The sequence below is a fragment of the Monodelphis domestica genome, chromosome 6 (assembly GCF_027887165.1).
Source record: "Monodelphis domestica isolate mMonDom1 chromosome 6, mMonDom1.pri, whole genome shotgun sequence".
Lineage (NCBI taxonomy): Eukaryota > Metazoa > Chordata > Mammalia > Didelphimorphia > Didelphidae > Monodelphis > Monodelphis domestica.
Window position 1 is genome coordinate 303,097,496 of NC_077232.1, and position 20,926 is coordinate 303,118,421.

Below are 20,926 nucleotides of genomic sequence, written 5' to 3' on the forward strand. Positions count from 1 at the left end.
TTGCTGTTGCTGCTAGTTTGCCAAGGTACAGCCTGCTCTGTACTATGCTCCAGACCTGACCACTACCCTAGTGAGATAAACCTTTTCTGCTGACCTCCTAAGTTGCTTTGGGATGAAAAATTGTCACATCCAGACCTTTTGGTTCTGTTGTACCAGAAATTAATTTGAGGCTATATTTTGAAGTTGTTTGGAAGGAAATTGGGGAAGATTCGGATGAATTCTCATCTTTACTCTGCCATCTTGGCTCTGTCTCTGCGCCTTGTTTTCTTGACTCAATTGACTTCACTCTTTATTCATTAGTTTTATTTATTAATTATGAGAAGAATTATTCATCCGTCTCTATAGTCATTATATTATTGGTTTCTTGTAGGACAGTAATATTCCATTGTTTCCATGTACTACAATTTGTTTAGCCTTGCCCCAGTCAAAGGGCATCTTCCTTGTTTCCAAGCTTCTTGGCTACCACAAATAAAGCTGCTATAAATACTTTGGTGTCTACAAGAACTTTCTTTATGGCTATCACCTTGGACATATTCTTAGAAGTGGGTATCTGGTATGAACATTTCAGTCATTTTATTTGCATAATTCCAAATTCTAGCTTAGTTTATAAGCCTCTTTATATTGTGTCAGGACATAGGTCTTCTGGGATCTTTGCTTATGCCATTAAAAAATCCATAATATTATTTCATCATGTTAAAACTCTTTCTTGGTTTGCTCATTAATACAGCTTTTGAATTTTCCATTGGGGATTTCCAGGCATTTTCCATACTTTCTATTGTTTCTGTTGCTATTTGGAGAGATTACTATGAGAAACTCTCTTCCATCCTTTCAGTCTGCCATATTCCCAGAAGTTAGGATTTGTTTTTTTTTTTTTTACTCTAAAGATTGGTCAAGCAAGATTCTTTGGATTTCTGGCCTTTTAAAAGGCTAATCAATCAATCAATCAATCAACATTTATGTACCAGGAACTATGCTAAGAGTTGGAGATACAAATAGAACAAGTGAAAGAAATCCTACTCAAAAGTTTATATTCTAATGGGGAAGAAAAAAAGGACCCATATAACTCTAGATAGAATTAATATAAGGATGGGAATAATTATGCCCATTTCTCAGTGTTTTTGTAAAGATTAGACAACGTTAGACAATATTTGTAAAGGACTTTGCAAACCTATATAAATGCTTGCTATAAAGAGTAAATACAAAGTAGTTAAATGCAAAATAATCTGATGAGAAGAGCACTAGTAGTTGAAGGGATCATGAAGATTCCACATAGAAGATGGCCCTTGGGCCACATCTTGAAGGAAGAAAAAGATTCTATGGGGGCAGAGGTGAGGAGGAATGTATTCCAGACATGGGAGATAGTCAGAAAAGCTAGTGCAAAATGATAGAGGTAGGGATGGGATGTCTTGTGTGAAGAGTGAGGAGACTGGTTTGGCTGGACCACAAAGTATGAGGGAGATTAGGGGAAAGAGGGCTGTCCAATGAGGATAGAAAGATAAGTTAGGGTCAGGGTGTAAAGAGCTTTAAAAACTAAGTGGAGGAGTTTACATTTGATTCTAGAAGCATGAGGAACCTACTAGCATTGACTGAGTAAAGGTGTCACATGCTCAAAGCTGTGCTTAAGGAAAACCACTTGGTAACAGTATAAAGGACACACCAGAGCAAGAGGACTAAACACAGGCAATTGACTAGAATATCCTTTATGGCCACCCTACCTATCTAAGGCACAGAGCTAAAAGTAGGGTTCAGACTGATTCAAGGTGATTTCAATAAACTGAGGTATATCATATTTTAACCAAAAATTCAAGTCTTTTATCTAGAGGGTAAACCATATTAAGTATTTTTATTTGGCTGTCTGAAACAAATGTTACACATAGACCTTAAAACTGAAGAAGTAAAAAGAACGATAACAAAAAGGGTTAAGTCTTGACTAAGAGGGAATGATTTCCTTCTGAAAAATACTTTTATATACAAGTATAAAAATTATTAGTCTTAATAAATAAATACAGTAATTCAAGAGGGTCTCACAGAAATGGAAATGAGGATTTTTTCAATCCCTGAAAAGTGAATGAGTAATATGAACTATTCTCACTGAGTGAATAATACTATTATCACTCATCTCATGCTATATTCAATTAAAAAGCATTTTATGAGCATTATCTTTTGATCCTTACAACCACCCAGTGGGGTAAGGCAAAAATTGTTGTCCCCATTAAATAATGAGCTATAGACTTATTATAAACTACCACTAGAATGTTAGATTCACCATGACATACCTCCTCTCTTTTTCTCATTTCTCATTTCCCATTTATGCACTGGGTTAGATGCTGTGATCTGAATAATCCCAAGTTTCCCATCTGAAGTTCCAAACAGAAGATCCTCTCCAGATTCACCTAGGAAATTAACATGAAGTAAATATTTCTCCCATTAGGTTTTTAATAGAACCTTTAATAAATAAATTATTTTTCCTAGCTGTTTTATTTTAATGAGGGAAATTTAATTTTTATGTAATGGCAAATAATTTGAACTTATTTCCAGGTACATGTTCATAAACTGTTAAGAGCTAGAAAAGACCTCAGAAATAATGAAGTTTTAAGGAGCTTTAAGAGGTGAACTTGCAGATGGCTAGTTAGTAGTACTGTTGGAACTAAAATCCAAATCTTCTCATCTCCAAACTCCAATTTATTTCTAGGCTTTTTTAACTATTAGATGCATTAGTGCAGTTTTAAATAAATTAAAATTAGTTGAATATTGAAGTTTTGTTAATTAAATTTTGAGCCACGCAGCTTCCCCCTGCTGGTCAGTATTAAATGTGGAAAACATCATTATATTTACCTTAGCATAACATTCACTATAAAATATTACAAACATATTAACTAAAAGTTATGCGATATTGGTAAGAAACCTTAACCACAGGATACAAACAATTTGACATGGTCCTCTATTTAAGTATGGAAATGCCATGTAGTTACCACCATTCCCATTGTGTAAGGCGAGGACTGTGGGGGGACCAGGGACTTCCACTTCGTACATCATATCGGACCCCTAAGGAAAAACATGATGTGAAAATACTGAAATAATGGAATTCAAGATCATGTCTTTTAAATAATAACAAACATACCTATGGTTATAAGTATTTAAATATAGTATTCTGCATGAGTTTTACCCAGGGGTGTGCTAGTAAATGTTTATTGACTGGCTTTGAAAGGTGGAGGAAAAACACCCATGACATACTTTGAAGGTTGACCTGCATTGTTAACAAAAAGAAAGGAGGAAAGGAAAGGAGAAAGAGAAGGCTGAAGGAAAAGGGGAGGGGAGAAACTCTATAATCATGCAATAAATCTATGAAGCCTCAGTTGAGGGCAAAGCCCTGGGCTCAATGGGAAAGGGGGAATGACAAAACTTAGACCAGACATGGTCCACTCCTCAAGTGGCTTATTGGGAAAATGTACAAATTGATGTTTATAATAATATTCACAAATGTTTTCCCCTACTTCAAATATTTTATTTTTTTAAATTTTATTTAATTAGATAATTTAGAATATTTTTACATGGTTACAAGACTCATGCTCTTTCCCTCCACTCCTATATATGATTCGCAATTCCACTGGGTTTAAACATGTGTCATTGATCAATACCGATTTCCATATTGTTAATATTTGCACTAGGGTGATCATTTAGAGTCTACTTCCCCAGTTATATCCCCATCGAACCATGTTATCAAGCAGTTGCTTTTCTTCTATGTTTCTTTTCCCACAGTTCTTCCTCTGTAAGTGGATATCATTCTATTTCATATGTCCCTCTGAATAGTTCTGGATCACTGCATTGCTACTAATAGAGAAGTCCATTACATTTGATTTTATCAGTGTATCAGTCTCTGTGTACATTGTTCTCTTGGTTCTGCTCCTTTCACTCTGCATCAATTTCTGGAGGTCTTTCCAGTTCACATGGAATTCCTCCAATTCATTATTTCTCTTAGCACAATAGTATTCCATCACCAGCATATACCACAATGTGTTCAGCCATTCTGCAATTGAAGGGCATCCCTTAATTTCCCAATTTTTTGCCACCACAAACAGTGCAGCTATGAATATTCTTGTACAAGTCTTTTTCCTTATTATCTCTTTGGGGTACAAACCCAGCAGTGCTATTGTTAGATCAAAGGGAAGAAAGTCTTAGTGCCTTTTGGACATAGTTCCAAATTGCCTTCCAGAATAGTTGGATCAGTTCACAAGTCCACCAGCAATGCATTAATGTCCCAATTTTGCCATGTCCTCTCCAACATTTATTACTTTCCTTTACTGTCATGCTAGCCAATCTGCTAGGTGTGAGGTGATACCTCAGAGTTCTTTTGATTTGCATTTGTCTGATTATAAGAGATTTAGAACACTTTTTCATGTGCTTATTAATAGTTTTGATTTCTTTATCTGAAAGTTGCCTATTCATGTCCCTTGCCCATTTATCAGTTTTGATTTATCACAATTGATTTAGCTCTTTGCAAATTTGAGTAATTAGACCTTTGTCAAAAGTTTTTGTTATGAAGATTTTTTCCCAGTTTGTTGTTTCCCTTCTAATTTTGGTTGCATTGGTTTTGTTTGTATGAAAACTTTTTAATTTAATGTAATCAAAATTATTTATTTTATATTTTGTGATCTTTTTTCTAACTCTGGCTTGGTCTTAAAATCTTTCCTTTCCCAAAGATTTGACATGTATACTATTCGGTGTTCACCTAATTTACTTATAATTTCCTTCTTTATATTCAAGTCATTGACCCATTATGAGTTTATCTTGGTGTAGACTGTGAGATGTTGATACAAACCTAATCTCTCCCATACTGTCTCCCAATTTTCCCAGTAGTTTTTGTTAAATAATGGATTTTGGTCCTAAAAGCTGGGATCTTTGGGCTTGTCATAGATTGTCTTGCTGAGGTCACTTACCACAAGTCTATTCCACTGATTCTCCCTTCTGTCTCTTAGCCAGTACCATATTGTTTTGATAACCACTGCTTTATAATATAGTTTGAGATCTGGGACTGCAAGGCCACCTTCCTTTGCATTTTTTTTCCTTATTTCCCTGGATATCCTTGATCTTTTGTTCTTCCAAATGAACTTTGTTATTTTTTTTTCTAATTCAGCAAAAAAGTCTTTTGGTAGTTCAATGGTATGTCACTAAATAAGTAAATTAATTTGGGTAGGATTGTCATTTTTATTATGTTAGCTCACCTTCCCATGAGCAATTGATGTTTTTCCAATCGTTTAGATCTAGTTTTAATTGTGTGGAGAGTGTTTTGTAGTTGTGTTCATATAGTTCCTGTGTTTCTTGGCAGACAGATTTCTAAGTATTTTATATTGTCTAGGGTGATTTTAAATAGAATTTCTCTTTCTAACTCTTGCTGCTGAGATGTGTTAGAAATATATAGAAATGCTGATGACTTATATGGGTTTATTTTGTATCCTGCAACTTTGCTAAAGTTGTTGATTATTTCTACTAACTTTTTAATGGATTCTCTAGGATTCTTTAAGTAGACCATCATATCATCTGCAAAGAATGATAGCTTAGTCTCCTCACTGCCTATTTTAATACCTTCAATTTCTTTTTCTTCTCCAATTGCTACTTCTAGTGTTTCTAGTGCAATGTTAAATAATAGCAGTGATAATGGGCATCCTTGTTTCACTCTTGATCTTATTGGGCATGCTTCTAATTTATTCCTATTGCAGATGATGCTTGCTGATGGTTTTAGATACATACTGTTTATTATTTTTAGAAAAGGTCCATCTATTCTGATACTTTCTAGGGTATTCAATAGGAATGAGTGTTGTATTTTGTCAAAGACTTTTTCTGCATCTATTGAGATAATCATGAGATTTTTGTTGGTTTGCTTGTTGATATGGCCAATTATGTGAATGGTTTTCCTAATATTGAACCATCCTTGCATTCCTGGTATTAATCCTACCTGATCATAATGAATAACCCTCATGATCATTTGCTGGAGTTTTTAGCTAGCATTCTAGTTAAGATTTTTGTATCTATATTCATTAAGGAGATTGGCCTGTAGTTTTCTTTCTCTGTTTTTGATCTACCTAGCTTTGGAATCAGTACTAGATTTGTGTCATAAAAGGAATATGGTAGAACTCCTTCTTTGCTTATTATGTCAAAGTTTGTATAATATTGAGATTAGTTGTTCTTTGAATGATAGAATTAACTTGTGAATCCATCAGGCCCTGGGGATTTTTTCTTAGGGGGTTCTTTGATGGCTTGTTCAAATTTCTTTTTCCAGTATGAGGTTATTTATGTATTCTATTTCTTCTTCTGTTAATCTAGGCAATTTATATTTTTGTAAATATTTACCCACCTAGATTGCCATATTTATTGCCATATAATTGGGAAAAATAATTTTTAATGATTGCCTTGATTTCTTCTTCACTAGAGGTGAGGTCTCCCCTTTCATCTTGGATACTATAATTTGGTTTTCTACTTTCCTTTTTTTTTGTTAGGTTGACCAGTACTTTGTCTATTTTATTTGTTTTTTCAAAGTACCAGCTTCTAGTCTTGTTTATTAATTCAATAGTTCTATCACTTTCGATTTTATTAATTTCCCTTTAAATTTTAGGATCTCTAATTTAGTTTTCATCTAGGGATTTTTAATTTGTTCACTTTCTAGTTTTTTAATTTTCATGCCCAATTCTTTGACTTCTGCCCTCCCTAATTTGTTAATATATGAACTCAAGTATATGAATTTCCCCTTTAGTACTGCTTTGACTACATCTCATAGATTTTGAAAGAATGTTTCATCATTGTCATTTTATTCAATGAAATTATTGTTTCTATGATTTGTTCTTTAACCAACCAATTTTGGAGAATCATATTATTTAATTTCCAATTAATTTTTTATTTGCCTCTCCATGTACCCTTACTAATTATTATTTTTGTTGCATTATGATTTGGAAAAGTTGCATTTATTGTTTCTGCTCTTTTGCACTTGTTTGCCATGTTTTTATGCCCTTATACATGGTCAATCTTTGTGAATGTACCATTTATAGCTGAAAAGGTGTATTCTTTTTTGTCCCTATTTATTTTTCTTCATATATCTATTAACTCTAATTTTTCTAAGACTTCATTCACATCTCTTACCTCTTTCTTATTTATTTTGTGGTTTGATTTATCTAGATCTGATAGAGGAAGGTTCAGGTCTCCCACTAGTATAGTTTTTCTATCTATTTCTTCCTTTAACTCCTCCAATTTCTCCTTTAGAAATGTGGATGCTATACCATTTGGTGCAAACATGTTGATTACTGATATTTCCTCATTGTCTATACTGCCTTTTATAAGGATATAATTATCTTCCCTATCTCTTTTAATCAGATCTATTTTTACTTTGGCTTTGTCAGATATCATGATTGCAACTCCTGCCTTCTTTTTCTCATTTGAAGCCCAATAGATTTTCCTCCAGCCTTTCACTCTTAATCTGTGTGTGTCTACCTGTCTCGTGTGTTTCTTGTAAACCACATATGGTAGGATTTTGGTTTCTAATCCACTCTGCTATTTGCTTCCTCTTTATGGGTGAGTTTATACCATTCACATTCAAAGTTATGATTTCTACCTGTGTATTCCCCAACATTTTGATTTTCTCTCCTTGTCCTGCCCTTTCCTCTTTCACTATTTCCTTCTATACCAGTGTTCTATTTTTAATTAGTCCCCCTAATCCCCACCCTTATTTTACTTTCCTTTCTCCCCCCTCCCTTCTTATTCCTCTCTTATTTTTCTTTTGGGTTCTTTTTAAGCTACCCCACACACTCCCTCCCTAGTATTGCTTCCCTCCCCACCCTCCCCTTCTGGCCCCTCCTTTTTTATTCTCCTATTTTTTTAGGGTCCAGTAAATTCCCTTCTCCCTCTCTTTCCCCCTTCTCTTTTTAGCTCCCCCATCCCCCTTAGTTTTCTGCTCTCAATTTCCCTATAGGGTAAGACAGATTTAAATACCCCAATGGATCTAGATGCTCTTCCCTCTTGGAATTGATAATTGATTCCACTGAGAGTAAGGTTTGAGTATTACCTTTTAACACTCTTCCTCTCCTTCTTATAGTTGTATTCTTCCCCTCCCCCTCCCCTGTTACTTTTTGTGTAGTATAGATTATCCTAATTTTCTTATTCTTTCAAGTTTCTCTTGGTGCCATCTTCTCTCCTCACCCCACCCCTTTCTTTCTTCTTATTTTTTTATATATGATTTTAAACCACTTAGTACCCCAATCTCTATCTATGATAACTCTTTTAACTACTTTAATAGTGAATACAATTTTTTGATAATTTCAAATAACATTTTTCCATATAGGAATATAAACAATTTGGCCTTACTGAGGCCTATTTAGTTCTATTTAGTTCTGGTCTTTTCTTTACAAATATTTGGAAGTCTTCTATTTTATTGAATGCCGACACTTTGGAAGTATATAGTTAATTTTGATGGGCAGGTGATCTTTGGTTGTAGACCCATTTCTCTTGCCTTTCTGAGTATCATATTCCAAGCCTTGTGGTCTTTTAGTGTGGAGGCTGCCAGATCTTGTGTAATCCTGATCAGTCCTTGATATCTGAGTTGTCTCTTTCTGACTTCTTGTAACATTTTCTCCTTAGCTTGGAAGCTCTTGAATTTGGCAATTATATTCCTGGGGGTTGTCTTTTGAGGATTTAGTGTAGTGGGTAATCTATGGAGTCTTTCAATGTCTATTTCGCCTTCTTGTTGCAGAGCCTCAGGGCAGTTTTCTTAGGTAATTTCTTGTAATATGATGTCAATATTTCTGTTTGTTTCCAGGTTTTCAGGTAGGCTTAGGATTCTCAAATTGTCTCTCTGAGATCTATTTTCAAAGTCAATCATCCTCTCAATGAGATATTTTAGGTTGCCTTCTAATCTGTCATTCTTTTGACTTGGCTTTATTAATTCTTGCTGTTTTGTGAAATCATTGGCTTCTACTTGCCTAATTCTAGTTTTTAATGACTGGTTTTCAGCTAAGATCTTTTGAATTTCCTTTTCGGTTTGATCTATCCTGCTTTTCATGGCTTCCAGCAGGTCATTTCTGGTCTTCAAGTTGCTTATTATTTCATTTGATTTCTGGGCTTCAATTTCCAAGTGGGAGATCCTGCCTTTTAAACTGTTATTTTCTTTTTGAACTATTTCCCACTTTTCTTGTCACATCTCTTCCATTTTTCTCGCAATCTTGAATTTAAAGTCTTCAAGAACTTGTAATCAATTTCCATTTTTTTCCTGAAGGTTTGAGTGTGTTTAATTGTTTGTCATCTTCTGCTGTCTCTTCTTTTGTCTGAGTTTTTTTCTGCATGAAAATAATCTAGGGTAAAAGTTTTCTTCTTGGATTTTTTAGTGTTTGTGATTTTTAGTTTCTGGGAGTTAGTGGCCATTGCCTTGTTCCTTCCTGGTCAGATGTCTAAGTGAGGAATGTGGGTGGACTTTGTATTGGGCTCTGGAGAGGTTTTTGCCCTGAGGATATTTTTCCCAGAGCTCAGCAGTGTCCAGCTGCTCTTAGTGGCCAGTCCAGCCCCCAAGAACTTAAAGATTGCCTCGCAGAGGTCTGGGTATGGAGTATAGGCAAGTCTCTGTATTGAGTGCAGGAGAGGTTTTTACCCACAGGCTATTTTTCAGGTCTCTGTGGCATTTTCCTTTAAGCCACTTCTTTCTACCCAAGCTCCACACCCTATCTCCACATTTTCTCAGCCTCCTGGGGTCCCTAGTCTTCTGTTCTTATGGGAAGGTCCAGCCCCTGAGTACAGGAAGGAAGAGGTCTGGGTATGGAGTGTTGCTGGAGAGGTTTTTGCCTGAGGGCTTTTTTTGGTTCTCTGTGGCATTTTGCTATGAGCCACCCCCTCTCCCCAAGCTCCGCACCCTATCTCAATGTTTCCTCAGTCTCCCAGTGTTCTGAGTCTATTTTCTCTTAGGGGTAAGAATGTGTTGACCTCAGCCAGCCTCCCTCCTAGAACTTAGAAGTTTGTCTCATGCCCGCTCAGACCCTGGAAAGGTAGGTGAATTGGGGGAGGGGTGATGAGCTCACCCCTTGGTGGGGGGAAATTTCACCCCCTTTTAGCATGGAAATGCCCTAACTTTGAGCCTACCTTCTGTGCTGTGCCCTACTGTGAAATTCCTTTGCTCGTTTGACTTTGGTTTTGTTGTTTTGAGGCACTCTGTCTCAATCAGTAGAGAGGAGTAGAAGAATTCTGCCTTTACTCTGGAGTCATGTTGACCTGGAAGTTCCCCTCAAATATTTTATTTTTTAATTTGCTTACTTCTAAAGTGATCTTTGACACAAATCAGAGCTTTGGCTCAATGAAGAGCAAGGCTATAGAAATGATTCTCTCTCTATCCACCCAAATCACATATCCTGATTCCTCTCCTCATATGTTAAAAGAGCAGAGAATCACAGGAGTCCTTGGAGAATAAGCAAGTGAGGCCTTGACATGATCAGAAATTATAGATTAGAACAGTCTGCAAACAACAAAATAGATTACTATTCCTTAAATCCTTGTCTCCCTACCAATGGCTAAAACACCATGAATATTGTCCTCAAACTAACAAGACAGTTTAGAGCAGAAATTCAATGTAGCACTTACATTATCAATAGTTTCCCTATAGTGGTGTCCTTGGAAAATTTTCTTAAATAATTATCATTGTTTCAAATTAAGAGATAGATGGTGTGTGTGTGTGTGTGTGTGTGTGTGTGTGTGTGTGTGTGTGTGTATGAGAGAGAGAGAGAGAGAGCGCACGTGCATATGTGTGGTCAAATTGGACTGAGAGTTTGTGCCCATTCCCTAGTATTCTTCCTGTCATCAGCTTCCCTTTTTTAGAACCTCAGTTGGCACATTCTACATGAGGCCTTTCCTCATCCCCCTCTACCTTCAAAATTACTTTATGTGAGTTAGTATAGAAGTCTTTACTTAGCCGTATATCTACTTTATTCTCCCAGTCCAATGAGCAGGAGTTTGTCTTTGTATTTCTGCCATCATAATAAATGCTTCTTGAACTAAATATGCCTCAAATATGCCAAAGAAAGAAGCCAAAAACAGTCACTCACCTGTAACACTCGAAGCACTCTGTCCTGACAGGCCAGAATGGGTATAATACAAGGCAATTTTTCAACTGGAAGACATATCACATCATTGATTTTGTCCCCTGACAGGTAGTAATGCTGGTCTTTGCAGTCACAGTAATGGTTATAGATGTAACTGGCACAGAGGAAGAGATCTGAGCCAGAGATGTGCCTGGATGTAAGAGACAACATGGCAATTAGAAAGCCATTTTCTCAAATTGACAGCTCCATTTTCTTTTGAGACTAAAGTAACACAGTTCTCCTCTCCTGAAAGCTATGGTTTTCCTATTGCATCAAAGGGCCCATAATGCCTTTCTTCACTTCCCTCTTTAATCTCTACCTTTTCAGGATTATGTTGTTATAATTTTTATAAGTGAAAATTCTGAACAAAAGTGATTTCAGGACTCTCCTGTGAAAATTCAAACTGGAAGAAATGACAGTAGAGGCTTCAGAAATGCAATTGTATGTTAATGGGAACAATTAAGTGAGTGATTAAAGATGAAATTATATTAAGAACAATTTGTTTCTCCTGAAAATTTTACAGCATACCAAGAGGAAACTCTTAACAGCTCAGACATGAAAAAGAACTCTGAATTTATAAAAATTATTTTAAAGGCATGATCAGGAGCAGCTAGATGGCTTGGTGGATTGAGAGCCAGGAGGTCCTGGGTTCAAATCTGTCCTCAGACACTTCCTAGCTATGTGACCCTGGGCAAGTCACTTAATGCCCACTGCCTAGCCCTTACCACTCTCCTGCCTTGGAACCAATACATAGTGAAAAAAAAAAGTATAATCAGTAACTGTAGTGAGAGTGATATTTCCTTAGGCCTCAGCCCTATGGGCTGAGTAAGTTACTTGTTTATTCCTTCTTTCTCCCAAAGGCAGTGTAGCTATCTCCAAGGTTTGGTTGGTCAAGAAAACCAGGGTTTCATCCACTCAGGCCACATCCTGGTGATTTGGGACATAAAAAGAAAGCCCATGAGGTACATGAAGTACCTAAAGGCTTGATGAATATTCTATGGATGCCTGGACCTGGATCCATGTTGAATATTCTTTCCTCCCTCTGGCTGAGTAAATTTCCTTTTGTTACTAAGTGTTAGCTGGTCTGTTAACATCTCATTTCATTCCAGTCTGAATATGAAGCACCTGATTGGCCTGCCTCAAGCCTAGTCTATAGTAAGGATTATTGTAACAACTGAAACTTTCCATGCGTGCTGGTCACATCCCTATACACCCTTCAAGTAGAGTTCAGAGCATAATCTGGGTCTTCAGCATTAGTCTAACATTTAAGGAGTAAGTGGGCCAAGAGTAGCCCCAGCTTTGTCAACTCTCTGTGGCATATCCTGCCATCTCCCTTAGGGACACAGTGTCTTCTGCTTTTCCATTCATCCCTCCCCGCCAAATCTGCTTTAAGGAAAAGTTCACATACTATGTACTTAAGACTCAACGGTCATTCCTCCCAGCTCAACTTGGCTATTATATGGGGAACAAAACCAAAGGTTTTAGGCTTTGTGTAAGATGTCACACAGGAAGGATGCTCCCTAACTGCCATAAAATAGCATCCAATGAATGGTCCCCGACTCATAAGGCTGACTCTATTGGTAACAAAAAGGTTCATATGGACCAAGATGGCAGTACAGATGTGTAAATGCCAAAATGATCAAGAATCCCCACATTCTGGGCTTTTCTTTTAACCTGGATCTATTTTCTTTGTTTAAAAAAATAAAAGTTCATACAGCTCTTACAAAGAAGAGGGACAGTAATATTTTCAAAACCACAAAATTAAAGATGAGCTCTTTCAAGAAGTGAATTTGGCTTTTATATTATGCCCCCTGGGGAAGGCAGGCCTTCAAGCTGGCCCTCTTCAGATACAGGGCTTGATTAAAAACTCCTCAGACTGATGGAAGACCCAATATGCTTAATAATCAACGTACATAGCTTTGATGCTTTCAGTGAGGTTAGTTTCAAATGAAAGGAACTGCTTTCCCCTCTTTGTGAAACCTCTGATTTCTGAGCCTGTAGCCACAAAAATTTTCTCCTGTGGTGTGTTAAGTGCTCCTCCCAGTTCCAGTCGTGCAATCTTCAGCCCTGGTAACGTCTTGAACACTGGCTGGAAGAATCATTAGTGAAATGATTAATAAGCTTTTAAAAAGATCTTCCTTTTGGTCATTTAAAAACACATACAAAGTACCACAACTTTGGTGAACACAATTGGATAAGATTTCATTTCTCTTTTTAGCATTCTCTTTTGCTAAAGACTTTTAAATATTTATCTAAATAAGCATCCTTATTTAGACCTGCATGCTTCACACAGCTAAAGGCCAAGCACTGTTAACATAGAACAGGGAGAGTCAACTAGCAAATGCCCAAGAGCCTCGTTTCTGTTTCAAATGTGTCAACTCGAATAAGCTGGTTGTTTGAACTAACCTTTCGTTAAGCCTTGACAGTCATTGGTGCCTGTCACGTCAGCTGCAGTATGTGAATTCAAACCCTCTGATACCCAGACTAATAGCAGAGTATTTTGTTTTACTTTTGCTAATACCCAATTATCCTTCAGAGCACCATTATAAACAGAACTCTTACGAATTCACTCACACTTCTCCGCTACTGACATTTTCAGAGTTTATCTTTTTTAGTTAACAAGCATTTCTTTTTTACATCCCCACCAATCTACTCTCCTCTGCCAAAACCCCCCCAAAACCCACCTTGTAACCAATCCATATTGTCAAGCAAAACAAGTTCACACACTGGCCACATCCCCCAAATGTGCGTCTCCCTCTGTGCCTTGAATCCATGCCCTCTCTATCAAAGGTGGGCAGCATGTCCTCGGACGCTGCGCTGACCAGGATTCCCCCGCTTTCCAAGCTGTTTGTCTGTCTCTGCAGTGTTGTTGCTGCTGCAGGGTAAACTGTTCTGGATCTGCTCCATTCACTTCTCATCAGTGCAAAGGAGCCTTCCCGGGTTTCTCTGAAACTGTCCCTTTTACCATTCTATAATCTGTTTTAGCTCCCAATTCTCTGCTGTCACGAAAAGAACAGTTAAGAATGGCTTTCTCTACACAGGTCCCTTTCCTTGTTCTTTGGTCTCTCTCGGTCCAGGCCTAGTAGTGGTGCTGTAGGGTCCAAGGGCATGTAAACAGTGTAGAGTGAATCTGGAGGCCTGGCTCAATACTGCTTTCCAGAATGGCTGGACCAATGTAATCTCCCTAAGATTCCTCACCTGCAAAATAGGGCTAATGACACCTGTAGGAGATCAGAGGCGTGTTATAGTGCCTTGCCAACTTTAAAGTCTAAAATAAATTAAATTACTGACATAGCCACACTGAGGCGCTGAAGGAGGATTTTAGTAGTGGCTAAACATATACAGACCTGCACACACACAGACAAACATACCTGTATATATATGTACCTACACAGCACATACACATACACACAACACACAAAACAAAACAACTCTACATTTTGTTTCGATATGAAATGCAGTTTGGTACAATGGAAAGAGTTCAAACCCAGCCTCAGAAATTCACTAGATGTCAGAACTTAGGCAAGTAATTTAATCTGTTTGTCTCATTTTCCTCAGGTGTAAAATGGGAATAGTAAAAACAACATCTCCCAGAGTTGTTGTGAGGGTCAAATGAGACAATATCTGTAAAGTGCTTAGTGCAGGGCCTGGCATATAGTAGGTGCTAAATAAATATTACCTATTATTGTTGCTATTGATTTTGCTCTTGTTGTAAGCAATGGATTTAGAGTCAGGAGAGCTGGGTTCAAATTCCAGCTTTACCACTTACTCCCGTGTGACAATAGGGCAAGTCACCTCACATCTTGGGGCTTTTTCTTGAATATGAGACCAAATAAGCTAAATGACCTCCAAATTGGGGTCCTATGGTGGTTCTGAAAACGATCTTGTTCTTTAACAGTATTTCAATAAATGACTTTTCCCTTGTCTTGAATCAGTTCAGGATTTAGAGTTGGAAAGACATCATCTCATCCGATCTTTTCATTTCATAGATAAGGAAAGTGAGGCAAAGCAAGGCCAGGACTCAAACCCAGGTTCTCTGACTCTAATTCTGGGACTCTCCTATGGCATGCTGTCCTCTTCATGGCAAGAAAAAGGAACAAACCAGAATTAGCTGTGAAGCAGCACAGAGAAGAAATCCTAGATATAGGTGATCCCTCTTTCCTTCTGGGGATGCCTTCCTACATTCAGAAAAAGCCAGAGATTTATGGTCAACCACCTCTATCATTGACACTACTGAATTTTTCAGAATCAGGCATAGAGACACTAATTGCAACAAAATCCATCTGAATCCCCAACACTCCCACAATTCAATCTTAGAAGCATTTAATTTTTATTTTTCATGAATAATTGCTAGTTGGGGGAAGAAACCCCTAACCCTTATAATAGGCATAGCCAAGCAAATCTAATCCTTCAGTGGCCATATCCAAAAAATAAATATCTTACTCTGTAGCCAGAGGCTCTTTGTTAGGCCACGGGGCAGTCCTTTAGAATCATGGCTCACCACTGATCAATATGCATGTGGTAAGTACCTACTATGCGCCGGGCATTGTACAAGGCCCTGGGGATGCAAAACCAAAGACGAGGTAGTCCCTGTCCTCATTTTATGGGACGATATAACGTGTACATTTATAAATATGTCCCAAATCTATACAAAGTAAACACTGGATCCACATTGGAGGTAGGGACACCCTAAGACGTGGGAGGGGTGGAAAAGGGCTTTAGAGAAGCTATCCTAGGGTAGCACGGTGCTGCATTGTGAACGACAAAAGGTTCTAAGAGATGAAGTTGAAATGAATACATTCCAGACAAGGGGAATGCCGCTGCCGAGGCAGAGATGGGCAACGGAGAAATGGCAGGCAGGCTGGTTGGATCAACTGTGAGCTCCAGAAGGGAAGCGTGTATGAAAGGGTGGGAAAGGGAGGTGAACTCAGGTGGGGAAAGCCTGAGATGTGAAGCCGATGCTTGGCAGGTGTCTCTGCTCAATGCTAGAGGCAACAGAGAGCTGCTGGAGTTCACCGAGTAGGAGAGTGATTTGGGTGGAAACAGGGTGCTTTATCACTTCAGCCACTCCTCCGAGAATGGACTAGAGGAGAGACACTTGAGGCAGAGAGATCAGTACGGGATGAGGGCCTCAATTAGGACAGAGGCTCAGTGAACACAGTAGGGGTAAGACACTGTGGCTGTGGATCCGATAAAACCTGGCAAGTGAATGGATATTCAGGAAAGGAGGAAGAACGAGGAGTCAAGAATCATGCCAAGTTAGATGCAGCTAAGGGGCTCAGTGGATGGAGAGCCAGGCCCAGAGAAGGAAGGAGGTCCTGGTTTTAAATCTGGCCTCAGACCTGGTAACTTAACCTACTGCCTAACCCTTACTGTTCTTTTGCCTTGAAACCAACATACAGTATTGATTTTGAGATGGAAGGTAAGAGTTTATTTTAAAAAAAAGAAGAAAAGGATGCCCAGTTTCAGGTCACTGAAAGGATACCCTTGATAGAAATAGAAGAGTTCAAAAGGGAGGCTTCTCCCTCCCTTTTGGAGGGAAAGATCATGAAATAAGTTTGGAACATGCTTAATTTGAAATCCCACTGGGGCATGTAAAAATAGACTTGAATCCAGGACTTCAATCACCAGAAGTCCTTGCTCCACTTCCCCAGAATGCTTTGTAATATCACTGAATTCTCACCTGGGCCGAGAGCAAGAAGAGGTATTTAACCTGGTTGTGAATAGGCTCTTGGTCTTTCCTGTTTCTGCTTGCAAGTAGACGTGGCTCTTTTCATAATGTAGGTGAGGTGGTCTAGGCCCCTGGGCCTAGTCCTTAATCTTCAATAAACCTCTAAAAATATAATACTCCTTGCAGAGAGAAACTAATTTCTACCTGCTTCAGCTTCCCCAAAATTTTAATCTTTACAGGCATTCAAGAACTTTTGAATGCATTCCCCTCCAGATGTCCCAAAGGCATCTCAGGAGAGGCATGCTTGGGACTCAAGAGAGTGACTTTGTTGTTCTCTGGTCATGTGACTCTTCATGACCCCATTTGGGATTTTCTTGGCAAAGATGTTGGAGTAGTTTGCCATTTCCTTCTCCAGCTCATTTTAAGGATGAGGAAACTGAGGCCAACAGGGTTAAAAGACTTGCCCAGGGTCACCAAGTCAGGAAGTATCTTAAGCCAGATTTAAACTCTGATTTCAGATCTGGTGCTCTAACCACTGAGTCACCCAGCTGCCTAGAAGAGAGTGAGTGACTAGGACCTGATACATAAATTTCAGAGTCCTCCGCATATTTAACTTATGGGAACTAATGAGATAACTAAGAAAACAGAAAAGGGCCTGCTATGGGGTATGCTCCTAGTTAGGGACCCAATAGGAATGACAAACCAGCAAAAAAGACCAAGAAGAAACAGTCAGATAGGCAGAGAAACCAGAAACAGAAGGTCAGAAAAACTCGGAGAAATGAGAACATTAACAGAGAAGTTGTCAAGAATGAATGCCAAACGGCCTGATCACCAAGCACTTTGGAGAAAGCAGTTTCAGCTGAGAGATAAAGTCAGAAGCCAAACTGCAATGGGTTGAGAAGTGAGAGAAATAAAAAAAAGTAGAGAAAGAGTTTAGATCCAGCTTTTTCTAGACGTTTGTCTGGAAAAGGGAGGAGAAAAAAGATGAGAGCTTAAGGGAATGGTAGAAATCCAGTGAGGGTTTTGAGGATCAAACACTTTAGCGCAGGCAGTGCACACTTCAAAAAACAAATGAAACCTAAAGGCCCTTCCCCTCCATAGCTATGTACAAATGAAGAATCCTGACGGAGACTCCTTCCCTTACCACTTTATGATTTCTAACTGTAACCCACTCATATCTGGTATCTTTGCGTATGGCCTTCCTTCCATCTCATCCAGTACAATACTGACTGCTAGATTAACTTTCCTAAGGCATTTACACCCCTCTTTTGCTCAAGAGCCTACACTGTTTGCCTGAAATCAGGGTAAGTACAAAACCGTCAGCCTCAAAAGACCCCCGTCCAACTAGCTTCATCTTATCTATCCCAGGCTCCTTCCTTTTCCCCACATGATCTCTCATGCCTGAGCCAGACCTTTGTTCCTGTTCCCTCCACCCTGAAAGCTCCCCCGTCTTTTCCTTAAACTTTACTGATCTATATACCTCACGTTAGTGCCATGTCCTCCAGGAAGCCTTCCTTGACTTTTAGGACTAACAGCTGGAAGGAATGTTGAAGACCATCTGACCCAAGACATCAACTTAAAATGTCCTGGAAAGACCCAGCTATTCCAGCAAAAATCTTAAAGTATGCCAGGAGAAAAAAAGGGAAAGAAATCTAAAGAGAAATTTCAGGAAGCACTCCCATCAGCCCAGGACTGCTCAAGAAGATGGCCCAAACTGGGCATTTTAAGTAGAGATGAGAGAGGGCAGGGCGAAGCCAACAGTAAGAACTGGGACCTGAACCAGCATTCGTTTGGCTACCTCAGTGATGGAGCCTGAGCCAGAGCAGCTCATGCTAGGGCCTGAGGGCAGTACCAGGCAGAGGGCTTGAGAAAGCCGAGGCCAGCACTGCAGAACATGCACAGGTTGCACAGCACAAGTGCTGGGGACATTGCAGGAAGCATGCCCCCACCTAGTGGATGATACAACATTCATCTGGTGCTTATTAAGGCCACAGCAGGAGATGAAGACCGTGCAAGGAAGAAGGCTACAAGTAAGCCACCAGGACACAGAGCCATCAGGCAGGCACCCGGCAAAGGGCAGAGCCTTGTTCGTCCTGGACATTGGAATCAATACTACAGTAGCAGCATTTGGACCACAGAGGAGACAGAACATTACTGGATCTGTCTATTCCATCCAATACACAGGAGAGAATAGTCTGGCTGTGATTCCAAGTTCTAATCCATAAATCAAGGCTGGAGATATGAGCAAACAGAACACCACGTACAATGAAAAGAAAAGTCTAAGAGTTAAACTCAGAAGACTAACTATGCAACGAGTATAAATGGAGATTTGGGTAACAGAATTATTTTTTTACATGGGACAAACTGAAAGAAATGAAGCAAGAGATAAAAAATGAAATTATAAGCAAAATTAGAATCCTTGCTGAAGAAACTGGAAGGAGAAAAAATAGCTTAGAATAAATACATGAAAAATCTTACCCAAATTTGCTCTGGCTCTCCCACTTGTCCTCCTGGTTGTACTGGAGAAGAGAGCACTGCCAGAAGCCTCTACAGGGGGAGAGGACTCCAGTCTTCCCCACGTGGGGCCAACTAACATGGCCCATCATTTCAGACCTCCCTCTTTTCTTTGCATCCTTGCCTTCTGTTACTTTTAGGTGAAGGAGAGCGGGCCACCAGAAGCCGGTGTTTATATCTGGATATGTCTAAAGCCAAACATTAAGTAGCAAAGTCCTGAGTAACCTAGATGGTCCATTCAAGCAGCTGGAAAGTGAAGTTGGGGCAAATTCTGTATAGAAAATGTATTAAGTCTGAACTCACTCTCTTCAGAGACTGAGAGGTATAAGATGACCATGGGATGATCGTGGGTCCTCCATTGTTTGAAGGAAGAGGAGAGGGGAGAGTATTTGTACTTCTATTATTCCTCTGTAAATGTCAAAAGAAGAAAAAGAAAAAGTAACAACTTCCCAAGTAGAAAACTCCCTAAAAAATAAAATGGAGCAAACCGAACTCAATGATTCCATGAGACATCAAGTTATATTACAACAAAATCAAAAGACAAAAGAACATTTAAGGTACCAACTATCAAAAACAACTCACATGGAAAACAGGTCATGAAGAGATCACCTAATAATCACTGGAATCCCTGAGAACAGTAACAAGACAAAGAACCTAGATACTATACTCTGAGGAATCAGACAAGAAAGCTGCCCAGATCTATTAGAATCAGAGAGCAATGATAGAAAGCATTCACCATTCACTTCCTGGAAAAAAATCTCAAATTGAAAATTCCCAGGAATGTTATAGACAAAGTCCATGGCTTCCAGGTCAAAAGAAAAAGAAGGGGAAAAAAAAGGAGATGGGGAGGCAACTGGTGGAGCAAGTACACAGAGTGCTGGGCCTGGAGTCAAGAAGATCTGAGTCCAAATGCAGCTCGCCCTTGGGCAAGTCATTTCACTGCTGTTAGCATTTCCCTTTGCAGAGTTGTTGCAAGGGTCAAATGAGATAATGTTTATAAAAAGCACTTAGCATGGTACTTAGTACACAGCAGGCACTACAGAAACATTTATTCCTTTATCCTTCTCACTTCCCTAAAAACAAGTATAATCCTAAAAGAAAAAAAACAATCTTTAATAGAATGATAGAATGGAGAAATTTCAAGCTTTCCCAATGAAAAGACCAGAACTATATAGAATCTGTGGAATACAAACAAAAGAGAAAAGAGGAACCTAGAAAGAAAAATATTGAACTAGAAAAAGCTAAATTTCAGATAAAGGCTTCCTCTAATTAGAGGCAAAAACTTCTTTAAAATCGATCTGTCTTTAAGGCCACATATGTGGAAAAGAAAACCAAGTCAGGAATGAGAGTGATTCTGTTCTATGTGATTGAGGACCAGAGGAAAAGAAAAGGAAGGAAAAAGAAATCTACTGGAGAAAAGTGAAGGAGGAAGGATTTCTGAGTTCTCCTAAATGTGGCACATAAGAAAATGACATAAATATATCATAGGAAGTCAGTGGGGAAGGCGTCTCAGTATATCTATTTCACTCATACCTGAACCACACAAAGGTAATGAACACATTCACAATTTGGCATATGAAATTCAACAGGAAGGCAGCTGAGACAAGGAGAAGAGAGAGGAAGGCCAAAAGAGATGGGA

At 38.8% G+C, this 20,926-nt stretch overlaps 1 protein-coding gene across 5 annotated transcripts in view; it reads right to left on the bottom strand.

Moving 5' to 3' along the window:
• Nucleotides 1–20,926, bottom strand: part of BBS7 (Bardet-Biedl syndrome 7) — an 85,357-nt gene that overhangs the window by 53,834 nt on the left and 10,597 nt on the right. For all 5 annotated transcript variants that reach the window (XM_056803504.1, XM_001362675.4, XM_007495534.3 and 2 more), the window contains exons 4-7: nucleotides 13,016–13,191; nucleotides 11,067–11,253; nucleotides 2,973–3,045; nucleotides 2,277–2,393 (exon numbers count right to left, since the gene is read on the bottom strand). In XM_056803504.1, the coding sequence (XP_056659482.1) occupies nucleotides 2,277–2,393; nucleotides 2,973–3,045; nucleotides 11,067–11,253; nucleotides 13,016–13,191 (553 nt within the window). The remainder of the gene's footprint in view (nucleotides 1–2,276; nucleotides 2,394–2,972; nucleotides 3,046–11,066; nucleotides 11,254–13,015; nucleotides 13,192–20,926) is intronic.